The 22,269-nt window shown below is 38.7% G+C and overlaps 1 protein-coding gene across 1 annotated transcript in view; it reads left to right on the forward strand.

Moving 5' to 3' along the window:
• The window catches only part of LOC109912707 (astrotactin-2-like), a 1,431,562-nt gene that overhangs the window by 955,650 nt on the left and 453,643 nt on the right, over positions 1 to 22,269 (forward strand). The window contains exon 17 of the mRNA XM_048613352.1: positions 4,763 to 5,028. Within this exon, the coding sequence (XP_048469309.1) occupies positions 4,763 to 5,028 (266 nt within the window). The remainder of the gene's footprint in view (positions 1 to 4,762; positions 5,029 to 22,269) is intronic.

Consider the following 22,269-nt stretch of genomic DNA (forward strand, 5'->3'; position numbering starts at 1 on the left):
CAAAATGGTCAGAGGTATAGATAGAGTGGACAGCCAGAGACTTTTTCCTCGGGTGGAGATAGCTATTACGAGGGGGCATAGTTTTAAAGTGAGTGGAGGTGGATATAGGGGAGACGTCAGAGGTAGGTTCTTTACTCAGAGAGTGGTAGGGGCGTGGAATGCATTGCCGGAGAGGGTAGTGGAGTCGGCCTCATTAGGGGCATTTAAGTGGCTATTAGATAGGCATATGGATGATAGTATAAGGTAGCGGTGGAAGTTAGATAGATTTTAGGATTAGGGTAAAAGTTCGGCACAACATCGTGGGCTGAAGGGCCTGTACTGTGCGGTACTGTTCTATGTTCTATGAAAGGAGATTATGGATAGCAGCCAGCTATGGGAAACACACCGAGCTTGTGGCTTTCTCCATGACTGCCCCTCAGAATTGCACACTTAATTTATTAATTCTCACGCACTTAATGCATACCTGGATTCTGTTAGCAGCCCTACCCAGCCTTTTCATGCTTTGATTTGAAATTTGAGAGGTCCATTCAGAAGTCTGATAACAGCAGGGAAGAAGCTGTTCTTGAACCTGTTGGTACGTGTGTTTAAACTTTTGTATCTGCTGCCAATGGAAGAGGATTTAAGGGATTATAACTGCCAGCACCATCTCATCTAGCAGGGCCTTCAGCACCAATTTCCCCATTTCTAGCATTTCTGGGGCAAATACCCCCAAACCATGCCGTGCAGATCCAAACTGACAGTTCTTGACTGGTGTGCAACAGCCTTTTAAAGCCACCAGCAGTTCTGGGATATCCTGGCAGTGATTCTGATGAAGGCAAGTGGAGAATTGAGCTAAAATCAGACAAGAGGGGCACCATAAGGGCACGGTAGATAATTAACGAGACGAGTTTGGGGCAATTGTGTGCTCAATCTCACTTTGCCTCAGGGGGAGAGACCGTGCATGAAATTTGACAAAAATATCTCTTTATCGAAATGTGGTAAGAGTTAGCCACACATTAATTTGAACGAATTGATTACCTAGGGGTCTTCAGGTTATTCTGATTCCCAGTTAACTGAGTCTTTTTTGTTGAAAGGTTTAAAACTATTCCCTCCCACTTTGCAGCCCATGACCCCATGCAGCCTGATCTCCACTTTTACAGCTCCTCTGTCATGTTTACAGTTCCTCTTCTTCTATGCAGCCTCTCTCCTCTCTTTGCAATCCCTCTTTCTCCTTTGCCATCTCACTCCCCAACTCCCCACCTCCTTCACCTCCTCCCAGCAACCTTGCTGTCTGGCCTCACGAGCCTAGATTCCCATCTCCTCCACACCTTGACATCATAGTTAATAATTGCGTCTTTTTCTGTCAACATATAACTATTTTAATTTGCCATGTAAACATTTCTTGATTAACCTTACAATCAGTTGTCATGTTGTAGTTTCTGATATTGACCACTACATGGTGCTGTGCAAGTTCCTGAAGGCTTTCATAGATTCTGGCTGAAGTTGTCAAATAAAATCAACTTGGAAGACATGATAGTTTAATATTGAGAATCATTGATTTTTGCTGTCTTGATGGGGAGTTACCTGTGCAGGTTTAGTTTAATTTTGAATGCTGGTCGTAATGTTCTAAATGTTTAACATACAATGTTTAATTTCTGTGCTAATATGCCTGCAAACAGTCTTCATTCAATCAACACATCACGTGACTACAACCAGATCCATATCTGTATACTTTTTGTAGTCATCTAGGTATCTTTGTACCAATTTGGAGCTGTGAGTGGTGACTTGTAAACATTTCACTGTACTCATTTGAGTACATGAGACAGTAAAGCCAAAGCTAATTCAAGTTTTGAAATGGAAGTGCTGTAATTGGACTGCTGGTTGTTTCGCACACTTGACATGTATAATGCCAATACACTTTATGGAAAATGGTCACTTTACTTTTCAAACAAAATGGAGGGCGGACAATTTTCTTTGAAACAAAATGGAATTGAAAATCAGGTAACCTCTATTGGTTTTCCATCAACATATATGGGACTACACAAGGCTCAATGCTTTTCTGGACAGGCCATTAAAATATAAACAGTTTTTGAACATTTAATTTAGAAAACCTTAAAATGCAATAGATCTCTGCTGTTGGATTGATGGCTGCAATGGTTCAAATACCTGCCGAAGTTAGTCCACAATGGTGTTGCAGACTTCTTGATTGCTAAACAGAATTCCACAAAATGGGTGTAAGAGGAAACTCATGCTATCACAGGGAGATGGAAGACGGAATTTTCAAATAAAATTGTGTCAACACCCAAGCCATCTTAGGCCATTTTTGTGGATAATGGAATGCTGCCATTGACAGAAGCTTTCCAGGCCTTTCTGAACAGAGGTTTAGTTCTGGGGTTTGGAGGATTGCAAATGTGACACCATTATTTAAGAAATGGGCAAAGGATTACCCAGGAAATTACAGACCTGTCAAGGTGACATCAATAGTCAGAAAACTGATGGAAGCCATAACACAGGATATAAATATACACTTAGAGAAAGGTCAAGGTCAAGTCATATCTGACAAATTTAATTGAGTTCTTTGACACAATGACATGTGTAATGGATAAGGCTAATGCTGTGGATGTTGCATATTTGGACTTCCAGAAAGCATTTGGTATGGTGCCACATGGCAGGTTTGGTTAGAAACATTAGGGATTGATGGGTCCTTTGCAGCGTGGGTTAGAAGCTTGCTAAAAAAGATAGGAAACAGAGGGTAGGTATATACGGGCATTTCTCAGACTGGAGACACGTTGAATGTGGTGTTCTCCAGGGATCAATGATGGGACTCTTGCTTTTTCCAATTTATATAAACAATTTGGAGATGAGTGTTGAGGGTAAAATATCTAAATTTGCAGATGATTCAAAGACAAGGAGAATAGTGAATTGGAAGGATGATGCTGAGTGACTTCAGAGGGACTTTGCCAAGTTGGCCAAATGGACAGACACCTGGTAGATGAATTTCAATACAGAGAAATGTAAGGTAATGCATTTTGATAGAAGAAACACGGAGAGATCATGCAGGCTTAATGCTTTAACTTTGAGGGGAGTACAGGAGCGGAGGGACCTCAGGGTTGAAGAGCATAATTCTCTGAAAGTGGTCAGGCAAGTTGAAACAGTTGTTAAGAAATCTTATAGAATCCTTGGGTTTATAAATAGAGGTATAGCGTATAAAAACAAGGAAGTGATGCTACATCTCTACAAATCATTTTTCAGATCAATTTTGGAGTTTCATGTTTTTCAGTTCTGGACACCTTATTTATGGAAGGATGTTAAAGCCATAGAGAGAGTGCAAAGGAGATTTACGAGAATTGATACCAGGAATGAGGGATTTTAGATACAAGGAAAGATTAGCGAAATTGGGCTTGTTCTCCTTGGAGCAGAGAAGATTAAGAGGTTACCTTGTTGGGATGTTCAAAATTATGAACAATTTTGACAAGGTAAAGAAGGAAATTCTGTTTACTAGTTGTTATTTCGCTAACTAGGGGTCATAGTTTCAAGATTGTCAGCAAGAGAACTCAGAATGAGAGGAGTAGACATTTCTTTACTCAGTGAGTTGTTCAGATTTGGAATGCACTGCCTGGGAAAGTGGTGGAGGAGGATTCCATACCAGGTTTCAGAAGAGAGCTGGATGTATATTTGAAAGTAGTGAATTTAGGAGGCTACAGAAATAAGGCTGTAGAGTGGGACTAGCTTGTTGGCTCTTTCAGGAACCAATGCAAACACAATTGGCGCAATGACCTCTTTCTGTATTGTAAAATTCTTTGATTCTAAATACTCTGGTCACCTGACCAAAACCAGGTTTTGATAAGGAAGATTTATTAAGACAGACCCTGAGAGCAACCAGGGACAAGGAGCCTCAGAGGGAAGAGATCTAAACCAGCAAAGAAAAGAGGTTGTCTGAGACATTACAGACAGAGAATAGGGAGGCTGGCCTTTTTGTACTGACCTGAAGATGTAAATTAGATCTTCACCACTGGGGATCGTCTGTACCTCAATTGGAACAAAGTGAAAAATCTGCTGCAGTGAGCAGTAAGTCATTACAAATCTGTTGTTGGAAACTGCCAACCTGCATTTCTTCAATGAAACAAAATGGAATCATCTGGTCTGCATCATTTCAAGATTTCACTTGACATGTCTTACACGCTGCCTGTTTTTTTGTTATCGCCTTTCCTTGGCTCTGTGTGTGTGTGTGCGACTGTGAATAGTTGCTGACGTGAATAAATAGGCATTTATTCTTTTTCTTTGAAACTTAAGACAAAACCAGTCTTTTGTTGTTGTATACAGTCAGCACTCAAGGGTAAAAACACGTTTTTTTCTTTTAAACATGTCTCGGGTGGGTTGAGAGGTAGGAAAATATATACACATCCTACAATCTCTCCACTTCCATAACAAGAACATGCGCGATTTCCTTGATGATCACAGTGCTGAATTGTTGAATAGTCTTCTCAAATTTCAAATTTAATGTTGACCTCACTCTTTGTGCACCTTGTCTGCAGCCACAACATTGTATTCCTCACTCTGTTTTCTTACCTTAATGTATGGCATCATCTGCCTGCACTGCATGCAAAACAAAAATTTTCATCGTACCTAGATATATTTGACAATACTGATTCAAATCAAAAGAAAAGTACCTGCAATGGAAAGTGTTTAGCTGGCCAGCATTCTGTTGTTTTTTTTTAATGATGCACTGCAGATCACTTCATAATGTTCATTTGCATTAAATTTTCCATCTTCTTACTTTCAGAAACAACTGAATTGGGGAACAAGAAGGAACTCAAATCGATACCATTTATTTCATATCTCTCAAGTTTACTGGGTGCCCAGATGCTATCAGATGAACAGCCAATTACTGGCGTGGAGATTGAGTGCGAAGAGAAAGGGCAATGCCCCTCCATTTGCCATCTTTGCCATCGTCAAGGCAAGGATCAGGCCAGTCCAACACCTGTGCTGCTGGAGATCACCAGTATAGTGCCACTGTACCACTTAATAGAGGGCAACTTGACTAGACAGGTAAGTGGAATACACGGTATTGGCATCTAACCCCACCTGTAGGAATTGAAGTTCCAAACGAAAAACAGTTAGGTTAAAAACAGTGCGTAACAAACCAAAAAATATGTAAATTTGTTGAAGAGGAATGATTAAAGTTTTCAAGAAGGTTTGTAGCTCAGGTTGTGGATGAGGTTGTAGACATTCTTGCCAAGCCAATGGATTTTGTTGCAAACGTTTTGTCACCCTGCTAGGTAACATTGTCAGTGCGCCTTCGGTGAAGCGTCGGTGTTCTGTCCTGCTTGTTATTTATATGGGAGGCTGGGATGGTTGGTATTACTTCCAGTTTTGTTTCTCAGTGGTTAGTTCACAGGGTCTAATTCAATGTATTTGTTGATGGAGTTCCGGTTGGAATACCAGGCCTCCAGGAATTCCCTGGCGTGTCTCTGTTTGGATTGTGCGATTATCGATGTGTTGTCCCAGAGGAATTTGTGTCCCTCATTGTCCGTGTGTAGTGAGACAAGTGAGAATTGTTCGTGTCTCTTGGTGGCCAGTTGGTTTTCGTGTATCCATATTGTCAGTTTTCTTCCAGTTTGGCCTATGTAATGTTTCTCACAGACCTTGCACGATATTTTGTATCTAATCCTGGTTTTGCTGGTTATGGGGATGGGATTCTTTACGTTCGTCAGTAGCTGTCGTAGGGTGGTTGTCAGTTTGTGGGCTACCCTGATGCCTGGGGGTCTGAGTAGTCCTGTGGTCATCTCTGAAATGTCCTTGATGTACAGTAGGGTGATTAGTGAGTCTGGTCGTGTTATGTCTTCCTGTTGTGGTCTGTCTCGGAGGTAACAGCAGATTGGGCACAATCCCTATTGTACTCCTAGGTAACAGAGTTGCCCACAAACCGACAACTACCCTATGACAGCTACTGATGAATGTAAATGATCCCATAACCACAACCAATAAAACTAATGTAATACATAAAATACGATGCAAGGACTGTGAGAGGCACTACATAGGCCAAACTGGAAGAAAACTGACAATATGGATACACGAACACCAACTGGCTACCAAGAGACACGACCAATTCTCACTTGTCTCACTACATGCGGACAACGAGGGACACAAATTCGACTGGGCCAACACATCATTAATCGCACAATCCAAACAGATACATGCCAGGGAATTCCTGGAGGGTTGGTATTCCAACTGGAACTCCATCAACAAACACATTGAATTAGACCCTGCGTACAAACCACTGAGAAACAAAACCGGAAATAATACCAACCACCCCAGCAAACCGAGGCATATAAATAACAAGCGTGACAGAACACCGACACTTCACCGGAGGCACTGACAATGTTACCTAGCAGGGTGACAAAACGTTTGCAACCAAACCCACCAGCTCAGCGAGCAAGTCTACAACCTCAGAGGAATGATTAGTTTACAGTTCAAATTTGTCCCAGAAATTTTTGGTGAATGATATATTGGTGAATGATGGCAATACATTAAGAATTATAAAAGAATTCCAAACTCAGTAACAGTCACTGAATAAATATATAATGTGTGTGGTAAAGTATGAGTTGTTGCATTAAAGAAAGGATGTTCTCAAGGTGGAATTCAGATAGAATTATCAAGACAATACCAGGAGGTTGGCAGCAATGCATTGTTTTGTTAAAGAAGGCTTCTTGGAATTCATTAAGGTAAGATGATAAACGTGAAAAGAATGGAAAGTATTTGTGCCCTTTTTTTTAAAAAGCCAGTACCAGCATCAAGATCTCCCAGGTTAGGCACAGGGTGATTCGGAAAGCTTCCCTTTGCTTTCAAATAATGTGCTGTTGTCAGAATTGTTAAAGAGAATTGAATCAAAGTAACATTTAACACATCAGCCTCCTTTGTGACTTCTCTCTTTAAAGCAGTCTATTTTTCAGCGGTTTGTCATGCCAATTCAATACTGATCTGAGACTGTCCAGGTGCTTTTCACTCACAGCCACCACTATAGGCAGAGAAGAAAAAAATTTAAAATCAGACCTTCCTGTCCAAAGTCCAGATTTCAAATGGTAATGTTCAGGGCAGTCTCTCAGTTCCATATTATTAATGGTTAGTTTGTATTCATTAACCAAAAGGAATAAACAAAATTATTTCTTGAGTAACTGAAACTTAATTGCAATTGTTTGTTGTCAGGCAATGGTTATAAAACATTTTTCAAGGGCAAAAATGTGCCTTTAAATAAAACTCCTTTTTTTTCAGCTGTACAACAAAAATTACAGCGCTTTCAAGCTCTCCCTTAGTTTCGTTATACCTTATTAATATAAAGACCTGCTGTGAAAGAAAATCCTCTGACCTCAAGAAAACACAACCTGTACATTTTTACAGCTTACAACCTGCACACCATAATCCACTGAAAAACTTTGCACAAAACATTTTTACTATTTCGGACCTGAGTCAGGTTTGCACTGCGATGTGTGTGTTTTGCCAGAGTGTGTGATGCAGAGGTGGATCAATTAGAAGGCTGAGCTTGCTTCTCCGACGCAGGATCCCCGCTTGTTATAGTGCCTAAAGGTCCCTAAATCTCCCCCTTCACTCTCAAAACCACCTCCCATGCCAGCCCATGCCCTGATGCACCCATAAATTCCCTTCAGATTCCTTCATGCTACTGCAATATATCCTCCATAGCTCATATCCAGCATGAATAATATGGAGTCCTCAGATTCCTTCCATTGTCAATGCAAATATTTTACATTCCTTCGGAAACAATGAGCCTCTCACCATCTGATGAAGGCCTCCATATCATGGATACTAGGAGGACAAAAAGAAGCTTTCTGGATGTGGGAAGCCTTGTAATTCTTGAAATCCTTGTAATACAATCTGGAAACAATAAAAAAAGGCACAATATGTTCCTGCAACTTCTTGAAACTGTCGTTCATGCTTAGATGAATGAACCACGTCATCACAGTCAAAATCTACAGTGCTGTCCAAGCAACAGACTGCTCTCTAGGAAGGAGAGAACATTCAGAACAGGGTGCATATCAATCAATTATACATGGTTAGAGTTAGTTTTTCAAATGTGTGTCCCAATAAATTTTTTTAATCAACTAAGGCTATTTGAATTACAGTAAAGAAGGATGATAACACAGACTGACAGCGTACTTTTATACATTTCTCATTGCAATATGAAGTTTTGATGATTGGCAATACACTTATGCATGTGAAAAAATACAAAGATTTGTCAATGTAAGAGTCAACTTATCTTTAAAGTAGCTGAATGTTATTTAAATGGAGAACTACTACAGATACCTGCAACACAGAGGAATTTGAGATTCCAAAACTAGCGCAACAAGCTGGCACACAAGCAGAAAATAGGGAAGGTAAATGGAAGCTAAGCTGTTGTTTTAAAGGAAATGGAGTACAAAAATTGGGATGGCTTCTAAAACTGTACAAGACAATAGTTAGATCGCACCTGGAAAACTATGAAGAGTTCGTTCATCTCAGTTAAGAAATATATACCAGAATTGGAGGCAATCCAGACAAAATTCTCTCAGTTGATACCAGGCATGGGGAAATTCTTTTATGAGGAGAGTTTGAGTAGGTTGCAGTTTAGAAGAATGAGAAATACTTTATTGAAAGCTGTAAAATTCTTAGCGGGCTTAACAGGATAGATGCTTGCCTTTGTGGAAGAGTTTAGACCCAGAGGGCGTTATCTCTGCGTAAGGGTCAACCATTAATAACAGAGATGAGGAGATTTTTTTTTCTCCCTGACAGTGTTGAATCTGTGGAATCATTTACTGTAGAGGCTGTGCTATTTCGGGCTGTAGTAGGCAGATTTTCAGTCATTAAGGAAATTAAGGGTTATGAGGAAAAGGCAGGAAACTGAAGTTGAGGATTATCAGATCAGCCATGATTTCATTGAACAGCAGAGTGGATTCAATGGGCCAAATGACCTACTTCTGATATACATCATATGGTTTTATATCCCAATGATGAATGACTTAATCCTTTTCCTGACTCAAAAATTTCCAGAATTGGTGAAATCCTGTAATTTCTGAGCTTACTGAGCTCATTGTGGTGTTAATACATAGAGTAGCTCAAGTGTGATCTTCCTTAGCAAGGGAAATTTTTTTATTGTTCATTCAATTCACAGTAAAAGCATATTTCATTTATATAATACCTTAATGGAAAAAAACATCCTTTGAGCTTCACAGGAGCATAATTGAACAGGAAAAAAAAATGACCATGGGCTGGAGAAGATGATATCAGGAAGGGCAGAAGTAGGTGTAAAGGAGAAACTTAAAGGAGGAAAGCAAAGAAGAGGTTTGGGGATACAATTCCAGAGCTATGCTCCAGGCATCTAAAGAAGTGGCTGAAAATGGTGGTGTGCAGGAAGTGACAGGTTGCACAGAAGGCCCGAACTGGAGCTTTTAAAATGTTTCAGAATTGAAGGTAGTTGTAAAGTTAATAATTCCAGCAAATTCATTCAACAAGTTAATGCATATATTTTTGAAAAAGTTGCCAATGGATTGTATCTGTTTCTTTTGCATACCACGTAAACCTTAGCTTTCAAAGGCATTAGCCTTACTACAAAAAGATTTAAGATTCTGTTTTCGCAAAAGACATTAAGATAGTATTGTCTGAAAATTGCTGCTCCATTCACACAAACACTTTTCCAAATAAAAGGACAGTAGTTATGTTTACTTGATAGTATAATAGTTTATTGTTTTTCTCTTTTTTCCTTCTTGGGGATCATTGGTGACAAGTTAAGTTTGCGCACAGCACAACTGAAGTTAAAATAAGGAAAAACGTCAGAAGATACATTGAGAATTATGTTTAGGTGATTCAAACTTGACTTTCAATCTTTTATACATAATAGGAGAAAGGAGAGTCTCAGAAAAGGAAGGAATAGTATATTCTTGAGGCACTGGTTTGAAATGATTTAAAATAGAAGTTGGCACAATCACGACTTAACATAATCTAATTGAGTTTTGTTTGTCTAATTAGTGGATATTTTTCAGCATACCTACAGTGCTTGGTTTATTCACAAATCATCTCTCAAATAAAATTGATGAATAATTCAACCAGGCTCTTGAATTTAAATCTCAATTTGCACGCTATTGATTGCAGTGACTCTTACTAACAACATTCTGGCTGGAATAATTTAACATATTTGCAAAATCCATAAATAATTTCAATGTTGGTCCCACCACCTCACATGCCACCATCCCACCTCCTGCCAACAGGATTACTTAACATATTTAAGTAAGTTGATTTAATTGAATAGAAAGATGATGACAAGTAAACATGAGTTAGACTTTTCTGTAAATAATAGTTTCTTCTCCTGGGGTGCTTAGACATCTCAAATAGCTACCCCATTCCTTCAGTATTCCTCAAACCTCATGTTGTGCTGCAGCTGACCAAGACTTGATTCATTTTTGGGTAAGCTGATAGTATCCCCCTTGTGCCTCATTTGTTAACATTCAAAGGGCAAGTTGTGGTACAGTATTCATTCTTTCTGCCTAATGAGTAGTAACCCCAAAAATATCCCATCCTACTCTCTCAGCCAGTCTATAAGCTAGATGTTATCTTGCTGATGTTCTTCCCCTACTCCGTGACCCTATAGACTCTGTTAGTTGATTGGATATCTCCACTTCTCCCTCCAGAATGTCTATTCACTTCTGAACAAGGTATTTGTAATGCAAGAGTTTATATGAAGGGATTGTATTAGTCTTATGGTCTTGTTGAAAACTCAAGTGGTGGCATATTCCCTCATAATGAAGCTTCCTTTGTTGGCTAGAACTATTTGTCCTATCCAAAGTTCCTCAGTGGTGGTGTGACTGTTATCACCAAATCACTTCTTGGTCTGTCCCTTTCGACATCTGGCATCTCCTCCTCTGAGTATGTCAATTATCCCTCTGCCACACTAGCCCTTTTGTTTAAAATACTCATTTTTCATACAATCACAAGCACTAAGTTAGTTCTCTTATTGAGATAGCTTCAGTGCTTTTCTGTTTCAGTCTCTGCACCGATGACTTCTCAAACTCAGTGTTTTCATCCTCTGTCTCAACTCATCACACCGTCTGTTCTGTTAATGTGCTGCTCTTTAAGCTCGCTGCATCATATTATCTCCCACACTCAATTTCACAGGCTCTGCCAGGTCGAGAGTGGAGCCTCCTTTCATTCCTTGTCATCTCACCCTAGCAACAATCCTTCATTTCCTTTCTCCATTGTGGGTGTATCTAATTTGTCATGAAACACTTCAATGCTATTTAGTTCACTAATTCTTCCTGGTAACAAGTTTTATATTCACACTCCTCTCTAAGTAAGAAGTTTGCCCATGAGTCCTTATTGAATTAATTGATGATTATCTTAAATATTTGGCTTCGATTTTTGGACAACCCACAAATCAAAATATCTGTAAATTTCAGGACTGATATTAGGACAACACCTTGGTTCTTTCTGTTCTGTTAATTAGGAAGAATCCCAGTCTGTTTGATACAATTTCTGTTTGCATGTTGTACAGGAAAAATAAATATAGTTTCCTCAAAGCATTCTGAGGAAACTTAACATAACAAATGAAAGACAGCTTCATTCTCCCTTCCCTGCCATTAAAAGCAAAGCAGATATGGCTTTGCCCTTGCATCCTTTCACACTGCTTTGACTGAAGTTTGGTTTCTATCAAGAATTTTAGCAAGCCTAGTACAAAGAAATTCACAATTCAGAGGTATAACTGTCTCTAGAATAACCAGAGTTATTGTAGATATGTAAATTTGCACATAAATGGGCTGTTGTTTAAAAACTCTTCAAATCAACAGTCCAACCCACATAATAACAGCCCATGACAATCACTGGAGAGGTGACTCCAAATGGGATAGTCTAGAACAGCTACACATTTTTAGACAAGTTTCTGCTTAGATTTTAAAGTTAAGGACAGCACATGTCTTGGCCCTATTCATGAAATAACTTGGCCACAGAATCTCAAACTGTGATATGCACATGAAGAAAAGGACAGAATAAGATTTTAGTTGGAGTACCTTGAGTTAAGAGCCTCAATAGAAAATATGTTGTGCACTTTCAATAAAGCACAAGTAGCAGACAGTGAAGACAAGTGTAATGTGCATGTGGCTGGTTCGCAAGAGTTTAGGTAACGGGTGAAAAAGTTGAGCCATTTTTACAAATGTTATCAGCTATGATGAGTCTTATTGCTTTAAACAAATATTATCAGAAATCAGAATGGTTTGGTTTATGCAGTCATGTTATATTGCATTCATGTAACAATATTAATATGATAACAACATAATATGTAAACAACTATACTGAGAAACTGCTCCAGAAATCACCAAACCTGAACAACATTGCACTTGCATCAGGGTGGTATCATCATGCTGTCACCATATCTGATGTCAGTATGCATGACGTAGACTCAACATGTAAACTGTAATGACAAACATTTGGGGAGATTGTTTTCCAATTTCAGAATAGGAAGTGCAAAGGGCAGCGAATGTGGAAGGCAAAATTATTAAAATAAACGCAAATTTTATGCCCCTGTTGTACCAAGGTACTGTAGATGGGAAAGGAGTGAGCACAGGCCCCTAAAAACAGAGTAAGTGGTCTAAGAGTCGAATACATGATACTGAGTCATCTGGGTTTATTTTAAGATGGAGCCCAAAGGTTTTAAATTCAGTCAAAACATGCGGCATCTCGGTCTGTCACAGAAAATATTTTTTGTTTTAATATCCAGCTATCATACTTCAATTAAAATGGAACTAACAGATCAAAAATGAAAGAGCCAAATTAAAAGATTTAATTGAGTGGAAGGAAGAGAATTTTTATTACTACCATCCTGAAAATAACAATAAAAACATGCTATCACATATATATACAGACACAGGTAATAAGCTTAAAAGGAAGATTTGAGCATGTCTAGCACTGGCAAGACTATAAAGACAATTTCAGTTTAATGTTCTTAGCGCCCTTACATTGTGAGAATGACCTGAGTCCCAACTGTTTAGATTTTGTTTGTTTACTCAGCAGTGGTGAAGTTTACAGATAATTTTGAATTCTCAGTGCATGGTTATTGTTTCAAGTTGTTCTTTAACAAGGCACTAACTATGATGTTGAGAGATACAGGGAGAGAGAATATCTTCTAGTTCTTGCTTACAAAGCCAGTTTTCCTTGTCTCTGCTCTGCTGGTCAAAAGCAGCTGTTGTAATATAGTTCAGTATGAATTCCAGAGTCTAGTTTTATTGTCTTTTCACAAGCTGAATGATCTTCAAGCAACTTTTAAACCAATGTATAACTACCAGAAAGGTGTAAGGAAATGGGGTAATCTGAGTTTCAATACCTTTCATAACAATGAGAATTTTGTCTTTGACTGATCCTTGTTGAGTGATGTTTCATAAACTTGACAAACTGGTCAAGTGATCACAGCAGCAATTTTAGGTCACTATATGTCCTTTCCTACAGTCACTTTAGTCCATGGGGACTTAATCTTGGGGATTAAAACTAAACGATGAAAGTTAAATTGCAATAGTTCATGTGTACCATTATCATGACAAATTGCAAGTACTGATGAGGAGTCAGTATTGAGAGATTGATGGAAATTTTGCCTTTGTCTTGAAGCACTTGACACTATTTTCCTCAAATGTTGAGATCACATAAAAACAGGGTCTTCGTCATTTCTGTTTGTCCAAGGTTATTTTTTTGCCATGTAGTTGTGATCCAGGTCACAAGCTCTGAGATTAAATTTAAGATTATCTTTCTATCTAACCTTGGGGTGCCCTGTGGTGCAGGTTCCCCAACCCCACTGGTTGTTGAGTACTGCTTTTAGCAGGCAGAAATCCTTCAAGGTTACTTTTACCAGGGAATTGTTGATTTTGTCATCCAGTGTGGTGTTATTGGAGACAATATGCCAAATACAGCAAAGTGATTGTACTAAATGGTGAGAGAGGGTGGGTCTTAATAATTAAGTAATCTTTAAGTAATCAGTAAAGTCACATCCTTATTACAACATAATGTACAATAATCGAGTCTGATAGTGAAGAGTAAGTGTCTGTCTCGGAAGAATGAAAAAGACATGAACTTTAAGAGCACCTTCCAAGACTTCAGGATTTCCCATTGCATTTCACAACTAAAGAAATAAAGAAGTGTGGTCACTGTTGTAAGGGAGGAAAACTCAGAAGCTAGTTTGTGCATGGCAGGGCTCCATAAAAAGCAGAGACATACAAACAACAGTGCATGTGAAAATGCACTGTTTTAATGTATTATAATGTATTATAGCAGTACTTCTGCAATTCTCTGATGCTTATAGCAATCTTCCCAAGATATACACATGGGTCGGAGATAGGGCTATAGGACAATAGTTGTGATTATTCAATTCAATTCATGCCCATCACTGGTGAGGCCAAGTGTTGGTAGCTATTATGTAATGTTACTTGAGATAGTAAAATATCCCAAGATTCAGAATTGATTGCAAGAATAGAGTCAGACAAAGACGGACTCTAAGACATTAAGGCGGGTGGCAAAAAAGAAATTTGTCAGAAGGGGTGACTAAAATTTTTTATCAAAGAGGCAGCTTTTCAGGTGCATCTTACAGGAGGAGAATCAGATGGAGAAATTTAGGGGGAGAGTTCAGGTAAAATTCCTTCGTCCATTATCTTGTCAACAGTGTTAACATGTTGCTTCAATTGGGATGTTGAAAACAGGTATTCAAATCCACCATTGTGGTTACTGTTGGTATTGTTGTTAGACTTCTGACATAGTTGAAATGCTGGGACATCATAATTGTCGTTTAAAAATATCTTTGAGAAATTTCAAGAAACTTCAAGGAAAAAAAATCTGCAACATACTTTACAAAAAGGCCAGATATGAAATATGTGAGCTTATCCATCTGAATATATCACTTTAAGAGTCCTTTGATAAGCTTTACAAAAAAAAAATCACAAAAAAATACTTAAAATATTTGCCAAATGTTAATGCTTCTGGAGTTGAAAATGGACTGCATTACAAACTAACTGCAGCAGCCCATTCGGGCAACACTGAGTCTTATTGGTTTGTTAGCAGAAATTGATGTGACAAATCCAGTGCAGCAGAGGTCCCTTTAATTTAGCACTAAAACATGTTTTCAAATATTCATTGATACCTTTCACATAATAAAGCATTTTGGTATCATGTGGTATCAAAAATTGTTATCCAGTTACAGATGTTATGAAATTCATAGTAACAATTCACTTAGATATGAGAGAATTATGCACATCTCATAATAACGCCAAGATTATTATTTAAATGAGATTAAATCTGTCAACAATTTATTTTATTTATCAAATGCTCTAATTGATTTCAAGACATTTCTTAAAAATAAGATTCAAAAACAGATGTGAAATTCATAACATCTTTATTTATTGACAACTTTGTGATCTTGTACATCAATGTGTTATTTCAAAATTTATCTAATTGATTTTAAAATGTTTGTGGATGTTTTTGGAATGTCTCTTATTGTCAATCTAGCCAATTTAAGTTGTTGTCTCAACGCAATTCCAAATTAGACATGCAACTGATGCACTAATTTAAGATACAAACTTAATGTGGATTGAAGAGCAACCTAGCTGAGATTGTGACCCCTCTAAATGTTGTGTGTTTTTCTTGGGTGGCCAAAGTGTTATTTTAGATACAGTTTAGATATGTTTAGAAAGTGAAGGTAACATGCTATCAAATCAAAATTCCCAGGTGGTAATTTGTCTGATTGACATCGTTAGAATAACAAAGGTGCAGCATTTAAAAGATGAGAAATTTCAGTATGGATTATGTGATTGAATATTATAAAAATATATAATCATTTTAGAATATTGCTTCTAGTTTAAATTTGCTTTCTTGTTTCTCCATTTTAATGGATCCTCTGCATAAATTATGGGGTATTATTGATCCATGGAATGTGTCGTATGAATTCATATTTTATTTCCATGTCCTTAGCTTAATTCTATAAAAGTGTGTATTACAATTGAGCTTTGAGTAGTTTTATTCACAAGGTGGCGTGGGATGCTCAGTAGCCTATTGCATGGTTTTGGGATATGGGAAGCCCTAGGAAGAAAATAAGAACACTCAATGTCGCTGACATAAGAATGTGCATTCAAAGCGCAGGAATGTTTCTTTGTTGTTTTTGCTGGAAACAGAGGGAGAAAGGTCAAAGGAAACAGAGTGCAGATCAAGAGAGGCCCCAAAATGGGAGAGCATGAGGCATGAAAACAAAGAATAAGTGAGAGAGAGGAATGTGCTCATTGACAGAAGTGGGAATATAGCTTGAAACATAATGTGCGAAAAGAAAGATGCAAAACAATCACAAAGAAACTTTAAATGTTTTCCGAAGTAATAAGAAATCTGCTCATCGTCCCATTTTCCTCTTCTGTCTCTGTAATCAATCAGGTATTCTAGTGCTGCACTAGATTGCAACAGCTGGTTGCTTGCTGCAAATGTCTAGAGGTTAGCATTCTGTAAAAATTATTGGCAAAAGAAATAAGGGTCATTACTTTATGTGATTTGAGGTCATACACCAATACATTGTAATGTGCTAAAAAAATTACTAAATAATTTTTAGGCCTGACAAGTCATTCTGAATGCAAGTAATCTCTAACTTTACAGGTTTACAGAAAGGTCTGCTATCAGCCAAAATTGCAAGACTTGTGCAGCTTTGTAGCTGAGATAAAATATTTTGATGAATTAATAAACATATTCATAGGAAAGCAAGATAAAAAGTGCTTTAAAAAGCCAGAAGTGAAGTAAAAACGCAAAATGTAAGAGTAGTTAAAACGATGAATGGGAGCTGAAATAAAGTTTAAGGATGCAGGTTTTCCCTGTGCTGAACTATTGATCTCAACAAACATCAGGAGATGCCAGCAAACAGCCTGACTTTTTTTTATATAGAAAGGAAGGAAATGAAGTTCCTCGAAAAGACAAAGGTTTCTCTTCAAAAATTAAATGGCTTAAAGGTTGGGGAAGGTTTGGGGTAGTTTGGGGGGAGAGCAGTGAGAAATATTCAGCAGTTGGCCACAAGAACATGAGGGAGATGTGTGCTTGCTAGATACTATGGAATGTTACTTGATTAGCTTTGGAGGTCGGGGACTATTTTTTGCAGACTATTAATACTCATTCTTTTGTATTTGAGAGGTGTGGTTGACTATAGCATAGATTATTCTTGAATTCATAGCTGATTGTTGATTGGAATGAGCTTGTTGAATTATTCCCATTCCATTTTCTTAATTTATTGGCATCAGTTCCATGTTTTTTGTCACACTATTATGCATTGATATTAAAGATATATTCCTGAATCTCAGAATGAGTGGGATTGCATTATTCCTGTCTGATTATTCTGCAGCTCAGCTTTGCTGCAGGACTATTGCTGTATTATTTTCTAAATCATATATTTTCTTGTCTAGCTTCCGTATTTTTCTTCTTCTCGACAATTTTTTTAACTACATGATGCCTTTATTTTCTGTTTCTGAGGTTTGTTCTCTATGATCCACAAACATGTAGTGAATGTGGACCACAGAAGATAACTGCTAAATTATCAGGAAATAATATTGAATCCATTATTTTTGCTCTGAGAATCTAGAAGGGAGTGTCTGGGTAGATCTTGAACTTGCTACCCAACATAAAGTTTGCATCGTGACTCAGGCATCACAAACTGCCTCATTTTCAATTTTCCCGTGATTTCAATGTAAGAGATAATTGGGTGGTCGGCTGTTTAGGGTGTGCAAACCACAATGTTTGAATTTTCTCTCAATGGCAGAGTATAACAATAGCCACTTGAAGAATTGCCTTGGCCACTGAACATGGACTGACCCTAGTCCTACCGATTTGAAATATTTCCACAATCAAGATGCGAACAATGTTTCATTTTGCTTTTGAGAGTTCAGTTTGACTCAGCTTCAAATTATTTCCCTGCGCTATTTTTCACAGCCCATTAATGCACAAAATATTAAAGGAACATGCAGGATTGAAAGAAACCATTACATTCCAAATGGCCAGTCCCAAATACTACACATGTATCTAAATCCCACATTATTAAAGTGGGAAGAAGGGTCCAGACCCGAAACATCAGCTTTCCTGCTCCTCTGATGCTGCTTGGCCTGCTGTGTTCATCCAGCTCTACACCTTGTTATCTCAGATTCTCCAGCATCGGCAGTTCCTAGTATCTCTTATTAAAGTGCTTGCCATCCTAGTAATCTCTTCAGTTTTCTCCTTAATCAGTGGACCAGAGCTCCTTTGATAGTTCCATCCAAACCCATGGCATGCAATACCTAGAAGCACAAGCTTGTGTTTTCACTTTGTCTTTGTATCAGAATGTAGGATTGTGTCTGATTCCCAAAAAGTGAATGGCTTCCACTTGATGGAATGGATAGGGTCAATAAAATAATTAAAGGTTGCACCCTAGATTTTCCGATGGTCAATAATTGTTTCTGAGATGGGGAACTTGCAGAATCCCCATCGTAACAGACTCTGAAGGAATTGCCTGGGAAATTGAAGATTTCACTGGGCAATCCCTCTTGGAATCCTCTGAAAGCATCTGTTTGCATTGGAGAATTTAGAGTGTTTTGCTGGAGTTAAGCAGATAGTTAGTCAGGAAAGATACCTAATCTAATTCCTGAATAACTATTCAAGTGACCTTATGTCAGCATAGGAACATGCTGGATTTTAGGTAGTTCTTTTATTCACAGAGAAGACTGAGTCCTAAAATAACTTTACAATCAGTGTGGTGAGTGTTGGCTATTGTCTTCAAAAAAGCAGAGGGCACAGGCTGAGGGGGAAGTAGGGGGTCGTGATGTTGGTATTGATTAGTACAGAAATTGCACCTTGTTGGAAGAAAGCATTTTTATATGCAATGCTCAGTCTAGGTGGTCTCCTGGTTGGATTTCAAAGATGGTTGTAAAGGAATTTTCTTGTGTACCTTTACCAATATTGGTCCTTATTTTTTACTTTTTGTGCCTGTCCCAGGGATAAGGGAATAAGACAGTTAGTAGGGAGACTGAGAAAACATTTGGTAATGATACATCGGTCCCCATGGTTTTTGGAGCAGGCTTTGTGAGCTAGCTGGACTTTTTGTCTGCCTGACAAGTTTGGGTTTTTCTGGACAAAGTGAATTGACCTTGATCTTTGGTCACAAAACAAGACTTCACTGTAAATGACCTAATGGTCACTGGCAATTCACAACCCCTCTTTGATCTGAGCAGCTCATTTTGTTTTGGCTCAATACTTCAAGGTGACTGCAGGATTTTGCTGGGCTGTTTTGAGCCATCCTTTACATTTGAATGATGGCGACACTACCTTATAAATACTGACCCTTGGCACCTGTAAATCATTGTAGTACAAACTACTGCCAATGGGGGGGACGATAGGATTGGGTGGCTTATTTACTTATACGCTGCGCAATTGTGATAGTACCTCAATGTATCAACCTCCAAACAGTAACAATCAGTCAAAGACCAGACTGGACCAGTAAACTCAAATAATAGGTTACAGATTACAGGGCAATCAGTAGATAAGCTGCAGAGGTTTAACTTGTTTAAAATGAGGTAAATCAGATGTTCAGTCTTTAAAATATTATAATAGGATAAGGGAGTTGAGAAAATCATCCACCAACTTTTATAGCATTTAATAATCTGGCAATTAATGTCAGGTAAATTTCAATATTCAATGTTTTTATTTTAATAAAATGGTTCATTTGTGCTCAACAGTGAAATCCTTCAGCAGGACTTCCACATCATCCCTTTTAATTCATCCTTCGGGTCTTTGAAGTCTAATTTCCTAAAGCCATATATTTTTGACCTGCTTCTTTGCAGTGCTAATTGCGAAGTAATCTTAAATATAATTTTAGAAGAGCTTATTTACACAATGGTGAGAATGATTGACCCATCAAGGTAGTGCAGCAGAAAGAGTAACGTTAATGGTCTTATGAGGTACTACTCCATGTTGGGCCAGGGTGAGCTAAAATACCAATCACTGCAAGATGACCAACACTCAGTGGGTCACACGGTCTTTTACTGTCTTTGCCTTTCCTTCAGAAATGTGTAATGAGTATAAATGGCAGTTTTCAAAGTGCACCTATATGAGGGAAGGACAAATACTTATCTCCTTATTAGATTATCACAAGTCTGCAGAACAAATCTTAAAATGTTAAATTTTACAACTGTCATTTGAAAGTTGCAAGGAACTTACTACCTGAGATTAGTTTCCCATAGATTTTTTTTAAATGAATGTGTTAGGGAAGAATCATTCATTTTGACTATTTTCTCCCTTTTTTACTTGCCGTGTGTCATTGGCAGCATACTCTGTACATTTGATCAATAATGGCATTTGGCAGAAGGGTCAATTAGTATAATTACTGCTCCTTTAACAAGTGAAAGTTAGAATTGTCAAACATTTGTTTTGCCTTTCCGCGTTGGTCCCAGAAGAATCAATAAAATTTGATCATGCATTGAATTCATAAATTTCCAGTTCACTGTCTCTTTATTCCATTAAGTGAAGAAGGATTTTTTAAAGCATAAATTGTCAAAAAATGTTGAGAGCTCTCCCCACCATTAATGTACCTGCCTTTCCCCACACCCAAACCAAACAGTTTGTTTCCTTGTCAATAGATTCTCTGCAACCTTGGATAACCCTGTGAAAATATCATCATACCTTAATCTATGACCTTGTCACTTTGACCAAAATGGACATTCAGGACATCTGAACATGGCTGTCTCTCTAAAGCTACTGCTTAACGACTCCTTGTTAGAAAATTCGAGCCTTGAAGTTGATTAGAGAACAATTAATTCATGCAGGAAATGCTCCATGTGGACAACTGCATGGCTTCGCCTCTACTTTGCTCAGCAATCTCACCGGCTTATCTCCAGCTTGTTGAAAGCTGCCCCACCGAATTTACTTCACACCCTGGTTCTGCCAGAACCCAACTAAAGCCAGCCCCATCAACCCTGAGAGAACCTTGTGCCCTCCTCTGCTCCTGCTGCTGTCACCAAACAATAAGGCTTCATCAGACCTGGTCAATGACCACCCCAGTAACCACACAGTTTAGTGCCTAGTCTCGGGCAGCCAGTGCCCAACAACAGTCTGGTCAAGGAAATGGCCCACACCCCTCCACTGTAAATATGAAGAGTTCCCAGGCCATCAATACTTTATGTTGAGTATTTTCTTCACTTACAGCTGCATCCTATGACGTGGAGTTATTAAAGAATGAATTGTTTGCAGTCTTTCAATGCAATAGCGAAGCAAATATGAGAGCTTAAGTCCTGAGCAATTGGTTCTCCTGCACAACATTAAAAAAAACAATTTTTTGAAAATTCCCTAGCTGATTCAGAAACCTATTAAAGTTTTGTCTACCCGATTTGGATAAAGTTTCATGTGACTTATCTGAAATAGCACACTTTATATGAAGCCAAACTGCATTGCAGGAAGCATCCTCAACAGCACAAATCCCACACATCTATGCTGCTCACTCATGTTTAATTCAGAAGGATTCCTGCTCTCTGTTAAGGTAATGGGATGATGTCTTTCCTTCTATAACTTCACGCCATTCCAGTTCTACAATTTCCACCAGCTCTAAACTGCTGTACAGTGCTGCAAAACCAAAGGAATTCCCATATCACACTCCACCACTGGCATTCCCTCCCGCCATGACCACAGTCCTAAGAACCATCTCACTGCATTATTATTGTCCTTACTTTTAAAATCCCTTTTTCTAACGATGTGTCTGTATTTCCACTACACTGCTTCCCATGGCCCCCAAACTGCCCGCTAAACTCATTATCCTGCTCAGGACTCTGTTGTCGTGAAAAAGCACTGTCTCAAAACAAATTGTTGCAAACAAAAAAGCACTGATAACTTGCAACAAGGTGCAGGGCTGGATGAACACAGCAGGCCAAGCAGCATCATAGGAGCAGAGAGGCTGACGTTTCGGGCCTAGACCCTTCATCAGAAAAGGGGGAGGGGAAGGGGGTTTTGAAATAAATAGGGAGAGAGTGGGAGGCGGATAGAAGAGGGATAGAGGAGAGGATAGGTGGAGAGGAAACAAACAGGTCGAAGAGGCGGGGATGGAGCCAGTAAAGGTGAGTGTAGGTAGGGAGTTAGGAAGGGGATAGGTCAGTCCAGGGAGGACGGACAGGTCAAGGGGGCGGGATGAGGTTGGTCGGTAGGAGATGGAGGTGCGGCTTGAGGTGGGAGGAGGGGATAGGTGGGAGGAAGAACAGGTTAGGGAGGCAGGGACGAGCTGGACTGGTTTTGGGATGCGGT

This window comes from Rhincodon typus, chromosome 28, assembly GCF_021869965.1.
Source record: "Rhincodon typus isolate 14 chromosome 28, sRhiTyp1.1, whole genome shotgun sequence".
In the NCBI taxonomy this organism is placed as follows: domain Eukaryota; kingdom Metazoa; phylum Chordata; class Chondrichthyes; order Orectolobiformes; family Rhincodontidae; genus Rhincodon; species Rhincodon typus.